The sequence below is a fragment of the Rattus norvegicus genome, chromosome 8 (genome assembly GCF_036323735.1).
Source record: "Rattus norvegicus strain BN/NHsdMcwi chromosome 8, GRCr8, whole genome shotgun sequence".
Classification (NCBI taxonomy): domain Eukaryota; kingdom Metazoa; phylum Chordata; class Mammalia; order Rodentia; family Muridae; genus Rattus; species Rattus norvegicus.
Window position 1 is genome coordinate 46,166,062 of NC_086026.1, and position 21,122 is coordinate 46,187,183.

The 21,122-nt window shown below is 36.7% G+C and overlaps 1 protein-coding gene and 1 pseudogene across 1 annotated transcript; both read left to right on the forward strand.

Annotated features, from left to right (window-relative positions):
• Or8c22-ps1 (olfactory receptor family 8 subfamily C member 22, pseudogene 1) lies at positions 4,689 to 5,473 on the forward strand (annotated as a pseudogene).
• On the forward strand, positions 16,336 to 17,280 carry Or8b101 (olfactory receptor family 8 subfamily B member 101). Its single transcript, NM_001000815.1, has one exon. It carries the CDS (start codon positions 16,336 to 16,338, stop codon positions 17,278 to 17,280), a length of 945 nt encoding a protein of 314 aa, NP_001000815.1.
• Positions 17,281 to 21,122: the final 3,842 nt, after the last annotated feature.

Genomic DNA, 21,122 nt, shown 5'->3' on the forward strand with positions numbered 1-21,122 from the left:
ATCTGGTTTAATGTGGAGGTCATTGATCCACTTGGACTTGAGCTTTGTACAAATAGGTAATTATGGACCAATTTGCATTCTTCTACATGCTGACTTACAGTTGAAACAATACCATTTGTTGAAAATACTGTCTTTTTAAACATTGGATGGGTTCGGCTTGTTTCTCAAAGATCATGTGACCATGGGTATGTGGGGTTTTTTTTCTGTGTTTTTAATTCTGTTCTATTGATATCCCTGTAAGTTTTTGTGCCAATACCCTATAGTTTTTATTACTATTACCGTTCAGTAGAGTTTGAAGTCAGTGACAGTGATTCTCCCAGAAGTTCTTTTATTGTTGAGAATTGTTTTTGCTCTTTTTTTCCCCGACTATACCAGAATAAATTTGTAATTGCTCTTTTTATCTCTCTGAAGGAATTGAGTTGAAATTTTGATTGGTATTTCATTGAATCTGTAGATTGCTTTTTGTAAGATCGCAAATTTTACTATGCTAATCCTGCCAATGCATGAGCATGGGAGATCTTTCCTTCTTCTGAGGTCTTATTCAATTTCTTTCTCCAGAGATATGAAGTTCTTGTCATGCAGATCTTTCATCTGCTTGATTAGAGTCACACCAAGATATTTTATATTATTTGTGAGTATTGGAAAGGGTGTCATTTACTTAATTCTTAGCTCATTTAGCCTCTCTTTGTGTAGAGGAAGACTGATTTGTTTGACTTAATTTTATATCTAATCACTTTGTTGAAGTGGTTTATCAGGTGTAAAAGTTCCATGGTAAAATTTTGGGTAAAATACATACATATATACATACATACATACATACATACATACATACATACATACATACTTATATAATGTGTATTCATATCATCCACAAATAGTGATATCTTGAGGTCTACCTTTACAATTTCTATCCCTTTGATCTCCTTTTATTGTCTAACTTCTCTAGCTAGAACTTCAAATGAATAAATAGGGAGAGAGTAGATGGCTTTGTCTTTTCCCTGATTTTAGTGGGATGTCCATTTGATGTTGGTTGTTGGTTTGCTGTATCTTATATATATATCTAGGTATGTACTTTGAATTCCTGATCTTTCAAAGACTTTTAACATGGAGGAGTGTTATATTTTGTCAAATGCTTTTACAGTATCTAATGAGATGATCATGTGGTTTTTTTATTCTTTGAGTTTGCTTATATAGTGGATTAAGTTGATGGATTTCCATATATTGAACCATCTGTGCATCCCTGGTATAAAGCCTACTTGATCATGGTGAATGATAGTTTTAACGTGTTCTTGAATTCAATTTGCAAGAATTTTATTGAGTATTTTTGTATTGATATTCGTAAGGGAAATTAGTCCGAAGCTTCTTTTCTTTGTTGGGTCTTTATGAAGTTTTGGTATCAGCCTAATTGTGGCTTCACAAAATGAATTATATAGTATTCATTCTGTTTGTATTTTATGTAAGAGTTTGAGAATTATTGGTATTAGGTCTTTTTTTTCTTTTTTCTTTTTTCTTTTTTTTCCGAGCTGGGGACCGAACCCAGGGCCTTGTGCTTGCTAGGTAAGCGCTCTACCACTGAGCTAAATCCCCAACCTGGTATAAGGTCTTCTTTGAAGGTCTGATAGAATTCTTCACTAAAACCATCTGTCCCTGGTGTTTCTTTGTTTGGGGGATTTTAATGACTACTTCTATTTCCTTAGGGTTTATGGAATTGTTTAGATAGTTTATCTCATTCTAATTTAACTTTGGTACCTTGTATCTGTCTAGAAAATCATCCATTTTATATAGATTTTCAAGTTTGGTTAAGTATGGACTTTTGAAGTAGAATCTGATGATTTTTTTTAATTTCCTCAGTTTCTGTTGTTATATCTCTGATTTCATTTATGATTTTGTTAATTTGGATACTGTCTTTCCGCCCTTAGTTTGTTTGACTTGGGGTTGATCTATCTTGTTGATTTCCTCAAAAATAAGCTCCTAGTTTTGTTAACTCTTTGTTTCTACTACGTTGATTTCATCCCTGAGTTTATTTCCTTCCATCCATCTACTCCTCTTTATTCTTTTTGCTTCCTTTTGTAGTAGAGCTGTAGGACTTTCTGTTGAGTTGCTATTGAAGCATCTTTTCAATTTCTTTATGAAGGCACTCAGAGCTATGAGTTTTCCTCTTAGCACTGGTTTCATTGTGTCTCATAAGTTTGAGCATGGTGTGCCTTCATTTTCATTAAATTCTACAAAGGCTTTAATTTCTTTTTTTATTTCTTCCCTGACCAAGTTATCATTGAGTAGTGAGTTCTTCAGCTTCCATGAGTATTTGGGCTTTCTGTTGTTTTTTGTTTTGTTTTTGGTTTTTTTTGGGGGGGAGGGGGTTGGGTTTTTTTGTTATTGAAGAACAGCCTTACTCTGTGGTCATCTGATAAAATGCAAGGGACTAATTCAATTTTCTTGTATCTGTTGAGGCTAGTTTTGTGTCTGATTAAATGATCGATTTTGGCAAAGGTACCATGAGGTTCTGAGAAGAAGGTATATTCTTTTGTTTTAGGGTGAAATGTTCTGTAGATATCTGTTAAAGCCATTTGGTTCATAACTTCTGTTAGTTTTACTCTGTCTCTGTTCAGTTTCTGTTTCCATGATCTGTCCATTGGTGAGAATGAGTTGCTGAAGTCTCCCACTATTATTGTGTGAGGTTCAGTGTGTGCTTTGAACTTTAGTAATGTTTCTTTTACAAATGTGAGTGCCCTTGCATTCAGGGCACAGATGTTCAAAATTGAGGGTTCATCTTCATGCATTTTTCGTTTGATGTCTATGAAGTGTCCTTCCCTATCTTTTTTAGATAACTTTTGTTTAATTTAGGTCTAATTTATTGGACATTAGAATGATTACTTCAGCTTATTTCTTGGGACCATTTGCTTGGAATTTTTTCTAGGCTTTTATTTTGAGGTAGTATCTGTGTTTGTCACTGAGGTATGTTTTCTGTACACAACAAAATGCTGGGTTACTTATCCAGTCTGTTAGCCTATGTCTTTTTTTTTTTTATGCCTACAGTGCTGTTTATTGACTTTCTCTTTCTTTCTTTCTTTTTTTAATTAACTTGAGTATTTCTTATATACATTTCGAGTGTTATTCCCTTTCCTGGTTTGTCTTTTTATTGAAGAATTGAGTCCATTGATGCTGACAGATATTAAAGGTCAATGAGTATTGCTTCCTACTATTTTTGTTCTTCATGTTGTAATTATGTTTGTGTGATTCTTTTTGGGGGACTTATTGTGAGGGGATTAATTCCTTGTTTTTTCTTGGGTATGTTTTTCTTCCTTGTGTTGAAGTTTTTCTTCTATAATCCTCTGTAGGGATGGTTATTGGAAAGACATCGTTTAAATTTGACATGGAATTCTTGGTTTCTCAATTTATAGCAATTGAGAATTTTGCTGGGTTTAGTAGCCTGGACTGGCATTTGTGTTCTCTTAGGGTCCACATGACATCTTCCCAGGATCTTCTGGTTATTACAATCTCAGTTGAGAAATTTGGTGTAATTCTGATAGGTCTGCCTTTATGTGCTCCTTAGACTTTTTCCCTTACAGCTTTCAATGTTCTTTCTTTGTTCTGTGCATTTTGTGTTTTGATTATTGTATGACAGGTGGAATTTCTTTTCTGGTGCAATATTTTTGGCATCTCTTTCTTTAGGGTTTGTTGAAAATGATTTATTGGCCCTTTGAGTTGTAAATATTCACTTCTGCTATACTTACAAATCTTAGATTTGTTTCTTTCATTGTGTTCTGAATTTCTTGGATGTTTTGGGTTAGGAATTTTTTGCACTTTGTATTTTTTCACTGTTATGCCAATGTCTTTTATGGTATTCTCTATGCCTGAGATTCTCTCTAATATGTCTTATAGCTGTTGGTGATGCTTGCATCTGTGGCTCCTGATCTCTTTCCTAGGTTTTCCATCTCCAGGTTTGTCTCTCTTTGTGATTTTTTATTGTTTCTATTTTCATTTTTAGATCCTGGCTGGTTTTGGTCAATTCCTTCCCCTGTTTGATTGTGTATTCCTGTATTTTTTAAGGGATTTTTGTATTTCCTTTTTAAGAGCTTCTACCTGTTTCCCTGTGTTCTCCCATATTTCTCTAAGGGCATTATTTATGTCCTCTTTAAGGTCCTCTATCATCTTCATGAGATGGGATTTCAGATTAGAGTCTTGATTTTCAGGCGTGTTAGGGTATCCAGTACTTGCTGTGGTGGGAGAACTTCATTTTGATGTTGTCAAGAAGCAATGGTTTCTGTTGCTTATGTTCTTGTGCTTGCCTCTCAACATCTCTGGTGTTAACTGGCCTTGCTATCTCTGACTGGATCTTTTCCGTCCTGTGAACCTGGTTATGTTGACCATTGGGTCAGTTTGTCTCTGTGTATGGGAGAGGTGGGAAAGGGGGTTAGAGCAAAGGATCTACTCCTGGGTGCACATGTGAATCAGAAGGAATGCTCATTTCTAGCAGGATCCCAGGGGCAGGGGGTTCACAGTTAGAGCAGGTATTGGGGCAGAGTGGGAGAATCACCTGAGTCTGGGAGTGTAAGAAATTTTGACGATCAAAATGTCTCTGAATGTGGACAGGTCTAAAGGGGTGGGATTTCATTTTAATGTTACATATTTTTACTTGTCTTACAGATAGGACCTAGGAAAGAATAGTTTTAGGAAATGCCTCTTCAATGAAAAAAATCATCCCACTGGGCTTGTCACAGCAGCTAGAGCTCCAACTGACTCTCTTCTTCCTCTTCTTAGGAATCTATGAGGTCTCCATGGTAGGGAACATGGGCTTTATTGTCCTAATTGTTTTGCATTACCATCTGCACACTCCCATGTATCATTTTTTCTTCGACCTATCCTTCACAGATCTCTGCTACTCCACTATCACAAAACCCCCAAATGCTGGTAGGATTTGTGAAGCAGAGCATCATCTCTCATGCTGAGTGCATGACTCAGCTTCTTTTCTTTGCCTTCATTTTTCTTGATGAATGCTATATTTTGACAACATTTTATATTTTGGCCTATGACAGATATGCTGCCATCTGTAAGCTTCTAATTTACCAGGTCATCATGTGCCAACTGATCAGTGTCTTGATGACAGTTGGTGTATATATGATAGGATTTTTGGAAGCTATTGCTCATACTAGTTGTATAATAAGCCTGACCTTCTGTGATAGTGATATCATCAATCACTACATATGTGATATATTCCCTCTCTTGAATCTCTCCTGCAGAAGCACAGTCATCAATGAGCTGTGGTTTTCATGTGATAGCTGTTTCTCTTTTCATTGGAGCTGTGGAATTCATGTATCTTAAGCCTTCTAATGCATCTGTGGATGAAGATAAATTATCAACCATATTTTATACCACTGTGGGACCAATGATGAATCCTTTGATCTACAGTATAAGGAATAAGAATGTCCACATTGCATTGAGAAAAACTTTGAAAAAAAAGATGCTAACCTAAGTAGAATCTGTATTTGTTATGGAATTAAATCTTAGCATGTGTGGAGTACATTTCAAATGGCTGATTGGAGTAGTAACTAATACATTCAGGTGTTTCTGGATTTGACTTGCAGTTTTTTGAACCAACAATAACAAGAACTAGTATAACATAAATGTTTTCAATGCCATGTTGAGAATAAAATCTAAATTCTTTGACATCATGCAAATTAAATTAACTATGGAGAAAATTTCAGAAATAAAGACAATGAGAAATAATGAATGTATCACCTTTGCAGGGTAAATAGAATAGTTATCTGTAATTTTCCAAAACATTCATATCTTTTTCAGTATTGAGAATGGAACAGAACATTTGTGTAGCTAACTACAAATAGGTATCTTTATGCCTTGGAAATCCTGAAGATTTAAGTATAAAGCACTAGATCATCTCATTCTCAGAAATGGTGAAATGAAGTTATTTTAATGTACGTATTTATTTTATTATTTTGTAGTGTGTGTTTGGGAACATCATATCCCCACTGTCTTTGATGTTAGGCAAGTGTTCTACCACTGAGGTACATCTCAATTACCATTGCAACTAGGTACAATTACACATTTTATGTGCTTTTCTTAGAAACAGTGTCTAACTACTTTAGTTAGTAAACCTCTCAGAGGATTTCATTTTAAAGCTGCTATTGCATATAGACATAGTCGCACTTAGGGGAATGTACATGTGTGTACATAAACAGAATGTAATCTCCTGACTACAGGATGTATGCTGGTAGAGATGGGATGTAACATTATGTTTTACTGCCATTATAAATTCCTGGTCTTTTGTGGCTTGGGGCTACATCATTGAAATCCTGATACCCAAAAATAGCCCTGGCCAACCAGTATCTGAATAAAAGCCTTTTCTTTGTCAGACTGGTGAACCCTGTAAGCTCATAACCTTTTGAAGTCCCAATGATATCTGGGTGTTCAATTGAAGCTGATAATTTTTGTAGTGTTTTGGGGGCCCTGTTTGCTTCTACCTTGGTGACTTGGATGTAAATCAAGTAGACTCAGTGATAAGTGAAAAGGTAGACTATTCCCAATGGAAGCTATTTCTACTACTGCTACTGCTACTGGTATTGCTAGTGCTATTACTAATACTGAACACACACACACACACACACACACACACACACACACACCCCTAACTCGATAAGACTTTTGCTGCAGTATGAACTTTGTCTCAAGATTTTGAAGACTACTCTATAAACTATTTTTTAATTTCATTGGGGATAGTTAAAAATTATAAAATCTATAACAAAAGTTAATTTAAACTTTTTACAACAGGACTGACAATTGAAAATTTATAATTCGCAATACTCATTTACTAAACATACTATGTATGTGACTTGGATTCAACACTTTTTAAAAAATAGATGTTTTTAAATAACAGCTATGGAACTTCACCACCATCTTGATTAGGAAGACTACATGGTTTAAGACAATAATGCAGCAACAACAGTTCACTAAGATATTTTAAATTAGGATGAGTTTTTGTTTGATAAACCTTGCCCTAGAAATAGAAATAACAGATGAGAACAAAATCATAAAAACTATTAAAGACATTGTTTAAATACAATGCATGTTTAACATCAAAACTGCACTGACATGTATTTATATACAGGTTTAAAAATAAAAATGAAAAGCTTTTCAGGTGGGGAATATAGATAATTCTCCCTTTTACATTTCCAATGTTCTTTACTGTAATACCTGAGCAATCAGTAAAATTTGGGAAACAACATTAAAGAATCTATGGTGATCAAAAACGAAATAAAAAACTTTAATAATTTTATTCCTAAAACTGGGCACTATTGTTGTGGTTTGCCAAGGAGTAATCTGTGTTTTGATGCTAATTCCACTGCCCCAAGGACAGCTGCCCAGTCAGGTACTCAGGAATCAGGTGACTTCACCAAAACCTCCCCATTGAATTTGTAAAATACAGGTGAGGGGCAGGTACAAGATAGAAGGAGGCCTGTCATTGGAGGAGAAGGAAGGATGGGTGGGAGAGAAGTTTGGAGGAAGAGGAGGAGACTAGAACAGAAAGGAAGAGAAGAGAGGAGAGGGAGGAGAAGTCGTGGCAGAACAATGGAGGCTGACGTAAAGATCCTGCTATTTACAGGTTGTTATCAAAGGGATGGTTGGTACCGGTCTTTGTATGTTTAAGTGGGCAATTATAGCTTACCAAATGGATCTAAGATTATTGTGTTGTGTATTCTTTTATTTGACGATTTGAGTGTAGCAAAGTTTGCGGCGGCAGGAGACACTGGGCCGCCAACGAGTTGGGATGAGTTTCTGCAAAGATATCTAGCAGAGGTAAAAGACAACTACATTTTTTTATTTTTATATTTTTATAACAACACACTATAAATGAGGTTTTGTTTACTATGTTCAATATTTTTTTTTTTTGCTTTATTTTAAAAAGGTTAAACAACAGGTCTTTTGGGTGTTGGATTTATCTGAGAATAGTGTCATGGACTAAACCAAAATGTTTGTCCTTGAATATCTTCAAAATTTATAGGGTCTCAAAACGTCACTGGTTTGATTTATGCAGAGGTTCTTCTAGTAATTTTACTAATTCTGTTTTTAACTTTAAATAGAGGGCTATGGCCAGATACATACTTGAGTTAATAGAATACACCTGCTCAAAACCCACAGCACTAGACCTAAGGAATCCATTTAAAAATTATCAAAACAGAACGTATTGCTAGAAGTAAAACTAAGTAGAAAATGAAATGAGAAGCCGACTCATTAAAGAATCATTCAAGTTTACCTCCTGGATTTAGGATGCTTGTTTCTGGCCAGTTTTTTTTTTCTATTAACCTGAGTATTTTTTTTTTTTCATTTTTTTTTTTCGGAGCTGGGGACCGAACCCAGGGCCTTGTGCTTGCTAGGCAAGCGCTCTACCACTGAGCTAAATCCCCAACCCCAACCTGAGTATTTCTTATATACATTTCGAGTGTTATTCCCTTTCCTGGTTTCTGGGCAAACATCCCCCTAATCCCTCCCCCTCCCCTTCTTTATGGATGTTCCCCTCCCCATCCTCCCCCCAGGCACTGACATGTCTAATTCAGTCTTTTAATTGAAAATACTTGCTGGTCTTAGTGGTGGGTATCTGGTTTAGCCAGCCCTGCCACTCATAGGCAGTTAGGTGGCTTGGGCTTGGGGATTATGCCTTCTTTCCCCTTACCCCTATCCACCTGAGGCATTCAGGAGTGCTGGCCTGGAAGTTATAGGAGGAGAGGTAGTCACATCAGTCACTGGCTATAGAACTTGGAAAAGTGGGGCCCATGCCTGGGCTTGGCATATAGTACAGCTGGCTCTGGATGCCTGAGTATAGGCGAGCAGGCCTCATGTGCATGAGAACAGGAGAGCTGCTCCTGCCTCCTGCTTGTGGCAGTATTGAGAGGGTTGGTCAGAGCAGTACTGGAGAGCTTCTGCTGGTGGTGCTGATGTGGGAGAAGCAGCAGGCTGACCAACTCAGATACTACCCATCCTTGGGGGAGATGAACTGTTCAGATCCATGAGTTTGAGTTGACCCACTCCAAAATACAGTCCTTTGAGTTGGCTTACCACAAAAATACGTATAATCTGTGAAGTTTCAGAACAAATGAAAGAGCTAGTTCTGATGATCCAAAGCTGCTGGATCTCCATGACACAGAGCAACAACAGTATGACTAGAACGAGGCCCAGTGAGGATCAAATATTGATGGTATGACTGAATCCAGAATCATTTTACTGAACATCTATAAGTGAAGATTTGTAGGCTCTTCCTTTAACAACCTGACATCTTATTTCTAACACTAGCTATATTATTGAACATGGAGATCCATAATCCGTACCCAGCTAGAATCTTCACTTCTACTGACTAGCACTCATAGACTTAGAACTTACTATATGAATGCCACAGGAGGAGCACAAAAAGAAAGTCAAAATAAAACCAAGCAAACAAAAATGTTCTTAGCATCTTATATAGTACATATTTTAATCAATTAGGAAGTCCTGATCACCATGAAACCCCAAGAATATATTTCCTGTGTGGCATGTTTTGCATTTGCCCTAAGGAAGTTTTGATCCATTAGTAAATTAGGAGAGTCAGAAAAAATGAGATTCATTTGAACAGTTATTGTATTTCTTTTGGTTTGAAAAGAAAATCTGTAATTGGGAATTTCCATTTTTCTTCTTTCTTCTATATTATTTACATTTTTCATTGACTTTATAGATCCTGTGCTTTGGTATATAGAGAAATGAGCTGTGACCTTCTCATATTCTGATGCGTGGATCTATCAACATAATCTACTATGTAAACAAATTCAATGAAAAAACCACATGATCATTTCATTAGATGCTGAGATAGCATTTGACAAAATCCAATACCTCTTCATGATAAAAGTCTTAGAAATATCAGGAATTCAATGCCCATACCTAAACATAGTAAAAGCAACATATAGCAAATCAGTAGCCAATATCAAACTAAATGGAGAGAAACTTGAAGCAATCCCACTAAAATCAGGCACTAGACAAGACTGCCCACTCTCTCCCTATTTACTCAATATAGTACTGGAAGTCTAGCCAGAGCAGTCAGACAACAAAAGAAGGTCAACAGAATATAATTTGGAAAGGAAGAAGTCAAAATAACACTATTTGCAGATGATATGATACTGTACTTAAGTGATCCAAAAGTACCACCAGAGAATTTCTAAGCCTGATAAACATCTTCAGTAAAGTGGCTAGATATAAAATTAACTCAAATAAATCAGTAGCCTTTCTCTACTCAAAGGATAAACAAGTTGAGAAGGAAATTAGGGAAATGACACCCTCTAAAATAGCCCCAAATAATCTCATAAAACTGCAAAGCTTCTGTAAGGCAAAGGACACTGTGGTTAGGACAAAATGGCAACCAACAGATTTGGAAAAGATCTTTACCAATCCTACAACAGATAGAGGCCTTATATCCAAAATATACAAAGAACTCAAGAAGTTAGACTGCAGGGAGACAAATAACCCTATTAAAAATGGGGTTCAGAGCTAAACAAAAAATTCACAGCTGAGGAATGCCGAATGGCTGAGAAACGCCTAAAGAAATGTTCAACATCTTTAGTCATAAGGGAAATGCAAATCAAAACAACCCTGAGATTTCACCTCACACCAGTGAGAATGGCTAAGATCAAAAACTCAGGTGACAGCAGATGCTGGCGAGGATGCGGAGAAAGAGGAACACTCCTCCATTGTTGGTGGGATTGCAGACTGGTACAACCATTCTGGAAATCAGTCTGGAGGTTCCTCAGAAAATTGGACATTGAACTGCCTGAGGATCCAGCTATACCTCTCTTGGGCATGTACCCAAAAGATGCCCCAACATATAAAAAAGACACGTGCTCCACTATGTTCATCGCAGCCTTATTTATAATAGCCAGAAGCTGGAAAGAACCCAGATGCCCTTCAACAGAGGAATGGATACAGAAAATGTGGTACATCTACACAATGGAATATTACTCAGCTATCAAAAACAACGACTTTATGAAATTCGTAGGCAAATGGTTGGAACTGGAAAATATCATCCTGAGTGAGCTAACCCAATCACAGAAAGACATACATGGTATGCACTCATTGATAAGTGGCTATTAGCCCAAATGCTTGAATTACCCTAGATGCCTAGAACAAATGAAACTCAAGACGGATGATCAAAATGTGAATGCTTCACTCCTTCTTTAAAAGGGGAACAAGAATACCCTTGGCAGGGAATAGAGAGGCAAAGATTAAAACAGAGACTGAAGGAACACCCATTCAGAGTCTGCCCCACATGTGGCCCATACATATACAGCCACCCAATTAGACACGATGGATGAAGCAAAGAAGTGCAGACCGACAGGAGCCGGATGTAGATCGCTCCTGAGAGACACAGCCAGAATACAGCAAATACAGAGGCGAATGCCAGCAGCAAACCACTGAACTGAGAATAGGACCCCCGTTAAAGGAATCAGAGAAAGAACTGGAAGAGCTTGAAGGGGCTTGAGACCCCATATGTACAACAATGCCAAGCAACCAGAGCTTCCAGGGACTAAGCCACTACCTAAAGACTATACATGGACTGACCCTGGACTCTGACCTCATAGGTAGCAATGAATATCCTAGTAAGAGCACCAGTGGAAGGGGAAGCCCTGGGTCCTGCTAAGACTGAACCCCCAGTGAACTAGACTGTTGGGGGGAGGGCGGCAATGGGGGGAGGGTTGGGAGGGGAACACCCATAAGGAAGGGGAGGGGGGAGGGGGATGTTTGCCGGGAAACTGGGAAAGGGAATAACACTCGAATGTATATAAGAAACACTCAAGTTAATAAAAAAAAAAAAGGAAAAAAATAGCCCCAAATATCATAAAATACCTCGGCGTGACTCTAATCAAGCAAGTGAAAGATCTGTATGACAAGAACTTCAAGTCTCTGAATAAAGAAATTGGAGAAGATCTCAAAAGATAGAAAGACCTCCCATACTCATGGATTGGCAGGATTAATATAGTAAAAATGGCCATTTTGCGAAAAGCAATCTACAGATGCAATGCAATCCCCATCAAAATTCCAACTCTATTCTTCATATAGATAGAAAGAGCAATTTGCAAATTCATTTGGAATAACAAAACCAGGAATAGAAAACTATCCCCCAATAAAAAGAACTTCTGGGAGAATCACCATCCTTGACCTTAATCAGTATTACAGAGCAATAGTGATAAAAACTGTGTGGTATTGGTACAGAGTCAGGCAAGTAGATCAATGGAATAGAATTGAAGACCCAGAAATGAACCCACACACCTATAGTCACTTGATCTTTTACAAAGGAGCTAAAACCATCCAACGGAAAAATGATAGCATTTTCAACAAATGGTGCTGGTTCAATTGGAGGTCAGCATGTAGAAGAATGCAAATTGATCCATTCTTTTTGCCCTATGCAAAGTTTAAGTCTAAGTGGATCAAGGACCTCCACATCAAACCGGATACACTTAAACTAATAGAAGAAAGAGTAGGGGAAGAGTCAATCACATGGGCATTGGGGAAAATTTCCTGAACAAAACACCAATGGCTTATGCTCTAAGATCAAGAATTGACAAATGGGACCTCATAAAACTGCAAAGTTTCTGTAAGGCAAAGGACACTTTCATTAGGACAAAATGGCAATCAACAGATTGGGAAAAGATCTTTACCAATCCTACATCTGATAGAGGGCTAATATCCAAAATATACAAATAACTCAAGAAGTTAGACTCCAGAGAGCCAAATAATCCTATTAAAAATGTGGTACAGAGTTAAACAAAACACTTGGTATTTACTCGTTAATAAGTGGATATTAGCCCAAAGCTCGAATTACCCAAAGTGCAATCCACAGACCACAGGATGACCAAAATGCGGATGCTCCCATCCCTTCTAAAATGGGGGAACAAAAATATCCATAGAAGGGGATACGAAGACAAAGTTTGGAGTAGAGACTGAAGGAATGGCCATTCAGAGCCTTCCCCACATGTGGCCCATATATATACAGCAACCAAAACTAGATAGGATTGATGAAGCTAAAAACATACTGAAAGGGATAGGATATAGATCTCTCCTGAGATACACATCCAGAGTATGTCAAATCCAGAGGTCAATGCTAGCAGCAAACCACTGAACTTTGGGGAACTTAGAGGAAGGATTAAAAGAGCTGAAGGGGGTTGCAACCCCATAAGAACAACAATGCCAACCAACCAGAGCTTCCAGGGACTAAACCACTACCCAAAGACTATACATGGACTGACCCAGTGTTCCAACTGCATATGTAGCAGAGAATAGCCTTGTTTGAGCACCAGTGGAAGGGGAAGTCCTTGGTTCTGCCAAGGTTGGACCCTCAGTACAGGGGAATGTTGGAAAGGGGGGGCGGTAAGAGAGGGTGAATGGGGGGAACACCTAAATGGGGAAGGGGGAGGGGATGGGGGTTTATGGATAGGAAACCAGGAAAGGGAGTAACATTTGAAATATAAATAAAGAAATATATCTAATAAAAATAAAATCTAAAAAAGAAAGAAAGAAAGAAAGGAAGGAAGGAAGAGAGAAAAAAAGAAACAATAGTTTATAGCTCAGTGGTAGGGTTGGGGAGGTGAATCCAGGTTTTGTTGTATCATTGTCTCAGGGGAATTGAGTCCAAGACTCTCTGCTCTGTCCCTAGTGTTTTCTATTCAGATCAATGTGGGGACCAAAAATCTGCATTTCAAGGAATGCTCAGGTACAGACATCCAGAATTGAAGAAACATCAGACTTAGAGAATTTGGGGGGAAATAAAATGATGCTTTTAATTAACTTCTAAAAAAAGAAGGAAAACAAAATCCCCTTGATATTGTGGACTTAGATTAAGAAGTATGTGTGATATATATGAAAGAAAATAGTCTAAACAAGCATGTAGGATTTCACCTAGTGATCAAAAGAATGGAGAATCCATGTATATGTGACATGCTTTCCTGCTCTTCTATTTGGAGAGTTTCTACATCAGCCAGAATAAAATTATGTAAATCCAGAGCACTGCTGATATCAAGGAAGACTGGAGAATAACAAAGTAGGAAGGATTGACATAGGACAGGAGATAGGAGGGTAGAATCAAGAATCAAGTTTGAGGAGGGATAATTAAATTAAGGATCTTTGAGAACTTATGTGTAAACATACTACTGTGCAAACTTTGCAAACTATTCTCATGAATAAAATAGGTTTAAGTGAAGTTACTCTATAACGTGAGACAGTGTCTCTCCTAGATACCATAGGTGTCTAATAAAACCAAAAGCCAGGATTGGGCTACCTTTCTTGGAGTTGTTTGCCAGTTGTATTTCATAGCCCCTACACCCAATATTACAGACTATTGTCATTGTTGTTGATTATTCCCATAACTTATGGCGAGATAATAGTGCTGAAGATACTATACATTCAAGTCATAAATCTTGTATCTGCCCACAAGCTTTATCTTTATTGTCTAGCTTCTATAATGCTTAATGTCTAGGCATGCCATCACAGGTGAATAGTAATAATCAATTTTACATAGCTGTGACTTCTGAAAGCTACAATAAAGGCTGAGTGGCAGGATACACACTCTTATGCCATACTTGGTATAAGTGTTGTTAGAGTAATCAACCACTTTCTGTTCATATTTCAGGCTTGCTTCATAGACAGAATTAACATGGTTCTCATAGCCAACTAGAGAATAGATAGGTCACAGGCCCTGATGAAGTACTTAAGACTGTTTTTCTGCTGTGGATACAGTATTAAACTGAGTAAACTCTTAATAAATTTCCATTATACATTATACCTATAGATTAGTAAATCTCTCTTCTTCATGAAAGATTCATCTTTTGGCAGGAGACAATGAGTAACACAAATATACATAACTAGAACTAGGCAGTGATGAAGAATCTGAGCATATTCAGTCCCATATATGACCCGCATCCCTTCACCCAAGATACAGAAATCACAAGGTGAATAGAAATAGAAAGATTGTATGAGACAGAGGTGATAGATAAATGCACTAAAACAATGTTTTGGGAACTCAACAGGTTCACTGATCGCAATAGAATATATAAGACCTGTATAAAGTCAAGCAAATCACAGGCATCATTGAAGGAGAATATGGTCATAAATTTCTATCTCTAGCCAAGAAACTATTGATGATTGATGGTTACTGGAAGAACCAGAATGATTTCAAAAAATTTGAATGGCCCCTGAGAGGGTAGTTAAACTCCCATAGGTACCATTACATAGTGGCAGTGCCGAATGGACTTTAGAGGGGTAAAAAATGAGAAGAGAATAAAGAGAAAATGAAGGGATAGTCGAAGGAGAATGGGGGAGGGATTGTAGAAGGAGGAATGAGGGGTGAAATGGTCAAAATACATTTCATATATATACACATAAATTTCACTATATATAAATATATATCAAACAATATCAAACAATAAAAATAAAACAAAGCTGTTTAACTCCAATATCGCAATGAGATCAGTACTGAACTAGTCTGCAAGATCCACATCAACAAAGTCTGATCTCTGGGGGAAAAGAACTGGGAAACAGAAGCTTTTCAATCTTTAATCAGGTCTCCAAGATTACAAACACATAAAACTCTCTTGGGTCCTAATCAGCAGGCTCTTGAGATATCAGTAGATACTATTTACTAACCTCAGGACTGGAGAAGACATTCTTGGAAAAGCCACCACCAAAAAATGATAATGTAGAATCATGGCTTTTCTTAATCTGGAGGAATGACAGGTCTGACTTCATGAGTCCAAATTTAATTTTCCTCATCACCAGAAAGACAAATGTAGTAACAACATTGAATTTTTTTCTTTTTTTTCCCACTGAGCTATACACCTTTACAGTTCTCCAATGACACGAGTACTTGCCAATATACGAGTATTGAAGAAAGGGTAGTAAATTCACTTTTGAGGTCCCCATGTACAAAGGTAAGTATTGAAGGCATACTTGCTTGTTTGATTTTCCTTTCCTCTTAAAGTACACCTGAGTGAGCCTTTAAGTCTCTGATGTGCCTTGTTCCTTCATTTGAGATTATCACTTGGGAGGTAATTGTCAAAGTAGAAGTAGAACAAAGATGCTACAGAAGCAAGAATGATCATTAGTGCCCTGAATAATATTCCCAAAGAAATGACCTGTCACATATTTTTGTTTCATTTGGTACAAGTCTCATAGATATTGAAAACCAGTACCAAGACAGATGGCATTGCTTTTATTCTTCCATTCTGGTGTTTAGTTTTATTTTAAAGAAATTGGTGGGAGAAGGCTAGGATTTTATTCTAATGTTACTATTTTTACTATTCTCACTTAGACATGACTTTGGGAAGAATGACCTTCAGCAACGACTCTTCTGTGAAGGAGTTTGTTCTGCTGGGCTTAACACAGCAGCCAGAGCTCCAGCCGCCTCTCTTCTTCCTCTTCTTGGGAATCTATGTGGTCTCCAGGGTAGGGAACCTGGGCTTGATTGTTCTGATTGTTTTGAATCCTCACCTGCACACCCCCATGTACTACTTTCTCTTTACTCTTTCCTTTATTGATTTTTGCTACTCCACTGTCATAACCCCCAGAATGCTGGTGGGTTTTGTGAAGCAGAACATCATCTCTCATGCTGAGTGCATGACTCAGCTCTTTTTCTTCTGCTTCTTTGTTATTGATGAATGCTACATTTTGACAGCAATGGCCTATGACAGATATGCTGCCATCTGTAAGCCCCTGCTTTACCAGGTCACCATGTCCCATCAGGTGTGCCATTTGATGATGGTGGGAGTGTATGTGATGGGGCTTGTGGGCGCCATGGCCCATACTGGTAGCATGCTAACCCTGACCTTCTGTGACGGAAACATCATCAACCACTACATGTGTGACATACCTCCTCTCCAGAAGCTCTCTTGCACAAGCACCTCCACCAATGAACTGGTGGTTTTCATTGTTGTGGGTGTCAATGTAATAATACCCAGCCTGACTGTTTTTATTTCTTACACCTTGATTCTTTCCAACATCCTTAGCATTCGTTCTGCAGAAGGTAGATCAAAAGCATTTAGTACATGTGGCTCCCATGTCATAGCTGTTTCTCTTTTCTATGGAGCTTCAGCGTTCATGTATCTTAAACCTTCTAGTGCATCTGTCGATGATGATAAAGTATCCACCATATTTTATACCATTGTGGGCCCCATGTTGAATCCTTTCATCTACAGTTTAAGGAATAAGGATGTCCACATTGCACTGAGAAAAACCTTGAAGAAAAGCATCTTTATCTAAAAAGAATCTGTACTTGTTATGAGAGGAATACTTTATGGTATGTCATATTTACTAGTACTGAAGGATTCGTGGCAAAGCATTTGTTTAGAAGCATAAAGCCTTGGATTTGGACCACAGTTTTGAAAAGTTTCAATGGCAAAACCAAGTAAAACAACTCTAAATCCAAATAATTATGGTAAGAATATGGAATCAAAATTATTTACTATTGTGTAAAATTCAGTCAATTTAGGAGAAAATTTCACCAATGCTCCAGAAGTGACTTTAGTAACTTTATTGATCCGTAGGACTAGACTTAGAGAATCATTTACCTGGTATATCATTTTTGCCACATTTGGGGTAAATTATAAGTTTGCCATTGTTTCTCTAAGAAATGTCACACAAGAGTTGTTGGTTTATTGTAATATGTAATTAGCTATTAAAGGTTTATGTAATTAATTATACATGTCCCAGTTCTTTCTGAAAAGGAAAAAATGTAAATAATATACAACATTCTTGGGAAATATTGACAAAAGTAATTAGAATATTATGAAGATTTCACTGAAAATATTTGTGTTTCCATGTTTAATTTTGTTTTGTTGCTTAAGCATATTAATAATTACTCAATATATGAAGCATATTCGTGTAGTTCCTGACTAGTTCTGTGAGAGAGGTCTAGATTTAATAATATTTGAACTTTCCCAGTCCCTGTCATTTCATAGATATTTGTACAATTAATTTCTTTCATCTTTATTCTGGTGATAATTTTTAGATGATTTTTCAAATGATGAGAATTATTTGTACCTACTGCTACTTAAATTCATTGGGAATGTCAGCAATTTTGACAGCAAAAATAGTAAGTATTGATATTCTGCTCTGTAGGATTTTTAGGACTGAGAATTGAAATATAGCTTCTGAGTGCCAACAGTTACTAATACCCATCTTGACATCATCTTCATCTCCTTATTTTAGTCAAACCTATGTCAATTAAAATAGTGTTAGCTTCGAAGTAAAAAAAATATTCAGAAGGCAGTGAAGGATGATTGACCCACTGTCCTTTAAGTGAAGAGAGAATAGGTTACTCTGTAATTTTCCAAAATCTTATGTTACTTGTTTTCAGTATTGAAAATTTAACAAATAAGTTTTTGCAGCAATCTACCAGTACAGTAACCTATAGTCTTAGAAATCACAAGAATATAAGTAGAAAATACTCAATGATCTTATACTCAGAAATGGTGAAATCATATTTTTTAAAATGTACCTTTTTATATATCTTTGCTCTGTGTGTGTGTGTGTGTGTGTGTGTGTGTGTGTGTGTGTGTGTGTGTGTGATGTTTATTCATATTTAGGGTGTCGTTAATACTAAGATTCTTTCACTGAACTACATCATAAGCACAATGGTAGTATCTTTGATTAGAGTACATCTAGAAATTTAATGTTATGGAGCCACAGAGATACTTATTTCCATAGTCCTATAGACAAATAATTTGATTTGTTCAGTCAATAACCTGATTTCATTATGAAACTGTCATTTGTTTCTCCAAAAGATCAAGGATTGAGGGAAAATGTCCTATCCACTCTTGTCTTTTCTCTATAATCTAAGATAAGTTTGGTAAGGTGTTGATGAATCTGCTGTGAAGAACTGTTTAGGTCATTCAGGAAACAGGGAGCTTATATTAGGCTTTTCCTTCATGGACTTGAAGGTAGGCATGTGAACATAAGGACCTTCTATGTCTTCATTGCAAAGAATTTGACTAAACAAGCTTACTAGTTATCGTTAAAGTTATCTGGTATTTCCCTCAAATAAATTATATTACCACCATTTATTGGCACTTGATACTTTTCCTTTTATGATTTTATTTTCATCATGTCATAAATTATCTATATATAATGATGGAATTTATTAAAAAGCAAATATAAACCGAGGGCCTTTCTTATTTTGGACATCAAGATATCTGGATTTTGGTCAAACATTAAAAATATAGTTTATTGTTATTCCAAATAAATTTAAGAATTGTTCTTTCTAACTCCATGAAGAATTGAGTAGGAATTTTGATGGGAATCCCATTGACTCTGTAGATTATTTTTGGTAAGATGGCCATCTTTACTATATTAACCTTGCCAATCCATGAGCATGGGAGATCTTTCCATCTTCGGAAGTCTTCTTTGATTTCTTTCTTTCTTCAGGGATTTGAAGTTCTTGTCATACACTTGCTTGGTTAGAGTCACACCAAGATATTTTATATTATTTTTTACTATTGTGAAGGGTGTTTTTTCCCTAATTTCTTTCTCAGCTCTTTTATCCTCTGAGTAGAAGAAAGCTACTGATTTGTTTGAGCTAACTTTATATCCAGCCACTTTGCTGCAGTTGTTTTTCAGCTGTAGGAACTCTCTGGTAGAAATTTTTGGGTTGCTTGTATATACTATCATATCACTTGCAAATAACGATATCTTGACTTCCTCCATCCCAATTTATATCCCTTTGATCTCCTTCTGTTGTCTAATTGCTCTGACTAGAGCTTCTAGAACTATATTGAATAGCTAGGGAGAGAGTGGAAAGCCTTGTCTCGTCTCTAATTTTCATGGGATTGATTTGAGTATCTCTCCATTTAGTTTGACATTATCTATTGGTTTGCTGTATATTGCTTTTATTATATTTAGGTATGAGCCTTGAGTTCCTGATCTCTCCAATACTTTTAGCCTGAATGGTTGTTGTATTTTGTCAAAGGCCTTTCAGCATCTAGTGTTATGGTCATATTTTTTTCCTTTGAGTCTGTTTATATAGTGGATTACATACTTTGAACTATTCCTTCATTCCTGGGAAGAAGCCTGCTCGATCATGGTGGATGATTGTTTTGATATGTTCTTGGATTCTATTTGAAGGAATTTTATTGAGCATTTTTGTTTGCATATTTTTAAGGGAAATTGGTCTGTAGTTCATATTCTTCGTTGGGTCTTTTTGTGATTTAGGTATCAGTGTAACTTTATTGAATTTAAAGAATTGGGTTGTGTTCCTTATGTTTCTATTTTATGGAATAGTTTGAGAAGTATTGGAATTAGATCTTCTTTGAAGGTCTGATAGAATTCTGCACTAAAACCATCTGGTCCTTTTTTGGTTGGGAGACTTCTAATGACTGCTTCTATTTCCTTGGGGATTATGGGACAGTTTAGATGGTTTATTTGATCTTGATTTAACTTTGATACCCAGTATCTCTCTAGAAAATCATACATTTAATCTAGGCAATTCTCAAATTCATTTGTAATAACAAAGAACCAAGGATAGTGAAAACTATTCTCAACAATAAAAGAACTTCTGGGGGAGTAAAGCTATACTATACAGCAATAGTGATAAGAATTGCATGGTATTGGTTCAGAAGCAGGCAAGGAAATCAATGGAAAAGAATTGAAGACATAGAAATGAACACATGTACCTATAGTAACTTGATTTTTTGACAAAGAAGCTAAAACCAGTGGAAAAAAGACAGCATTTACAGCAAATAGTGCTGGCTCACCTAGCAGTCTGCATTTAGAAGAATGCATATTGATCCATTCTTACCTCCTTGTATAAAACTCAAGTTCAAGTAGATCAAAGACCAGCACATAAAACCAGATATGCTGAATCTAATAGAAAAGAAAGTGAGGAAGAGCCTTGAAAACTTGGGCACAGGGGAAAACTCAAGAAATTAAACACCAGAGAACCAAACTACTCTATTAAAAATGGGCTACAGAGTGAAACAGAATTCTCAACTGAGGAATATCTGCTGGCTGAGATGCACTTAAGGAAGTGCTCAATATTCATAGACACCAGGGAAATGCAAATCCAAATGACTCTGAGAATCCACTTCACACCAGTCAGAATGGCTAAG

Coding starts and splice junctions, on each gene's coding strand:
- Or8b101 (NM_001000815.1), top strand. CDS start 16,336: ATGACTTTGGGAAGAATGACCTTCAGCAACGACTCTTCTGTGAAGGAG.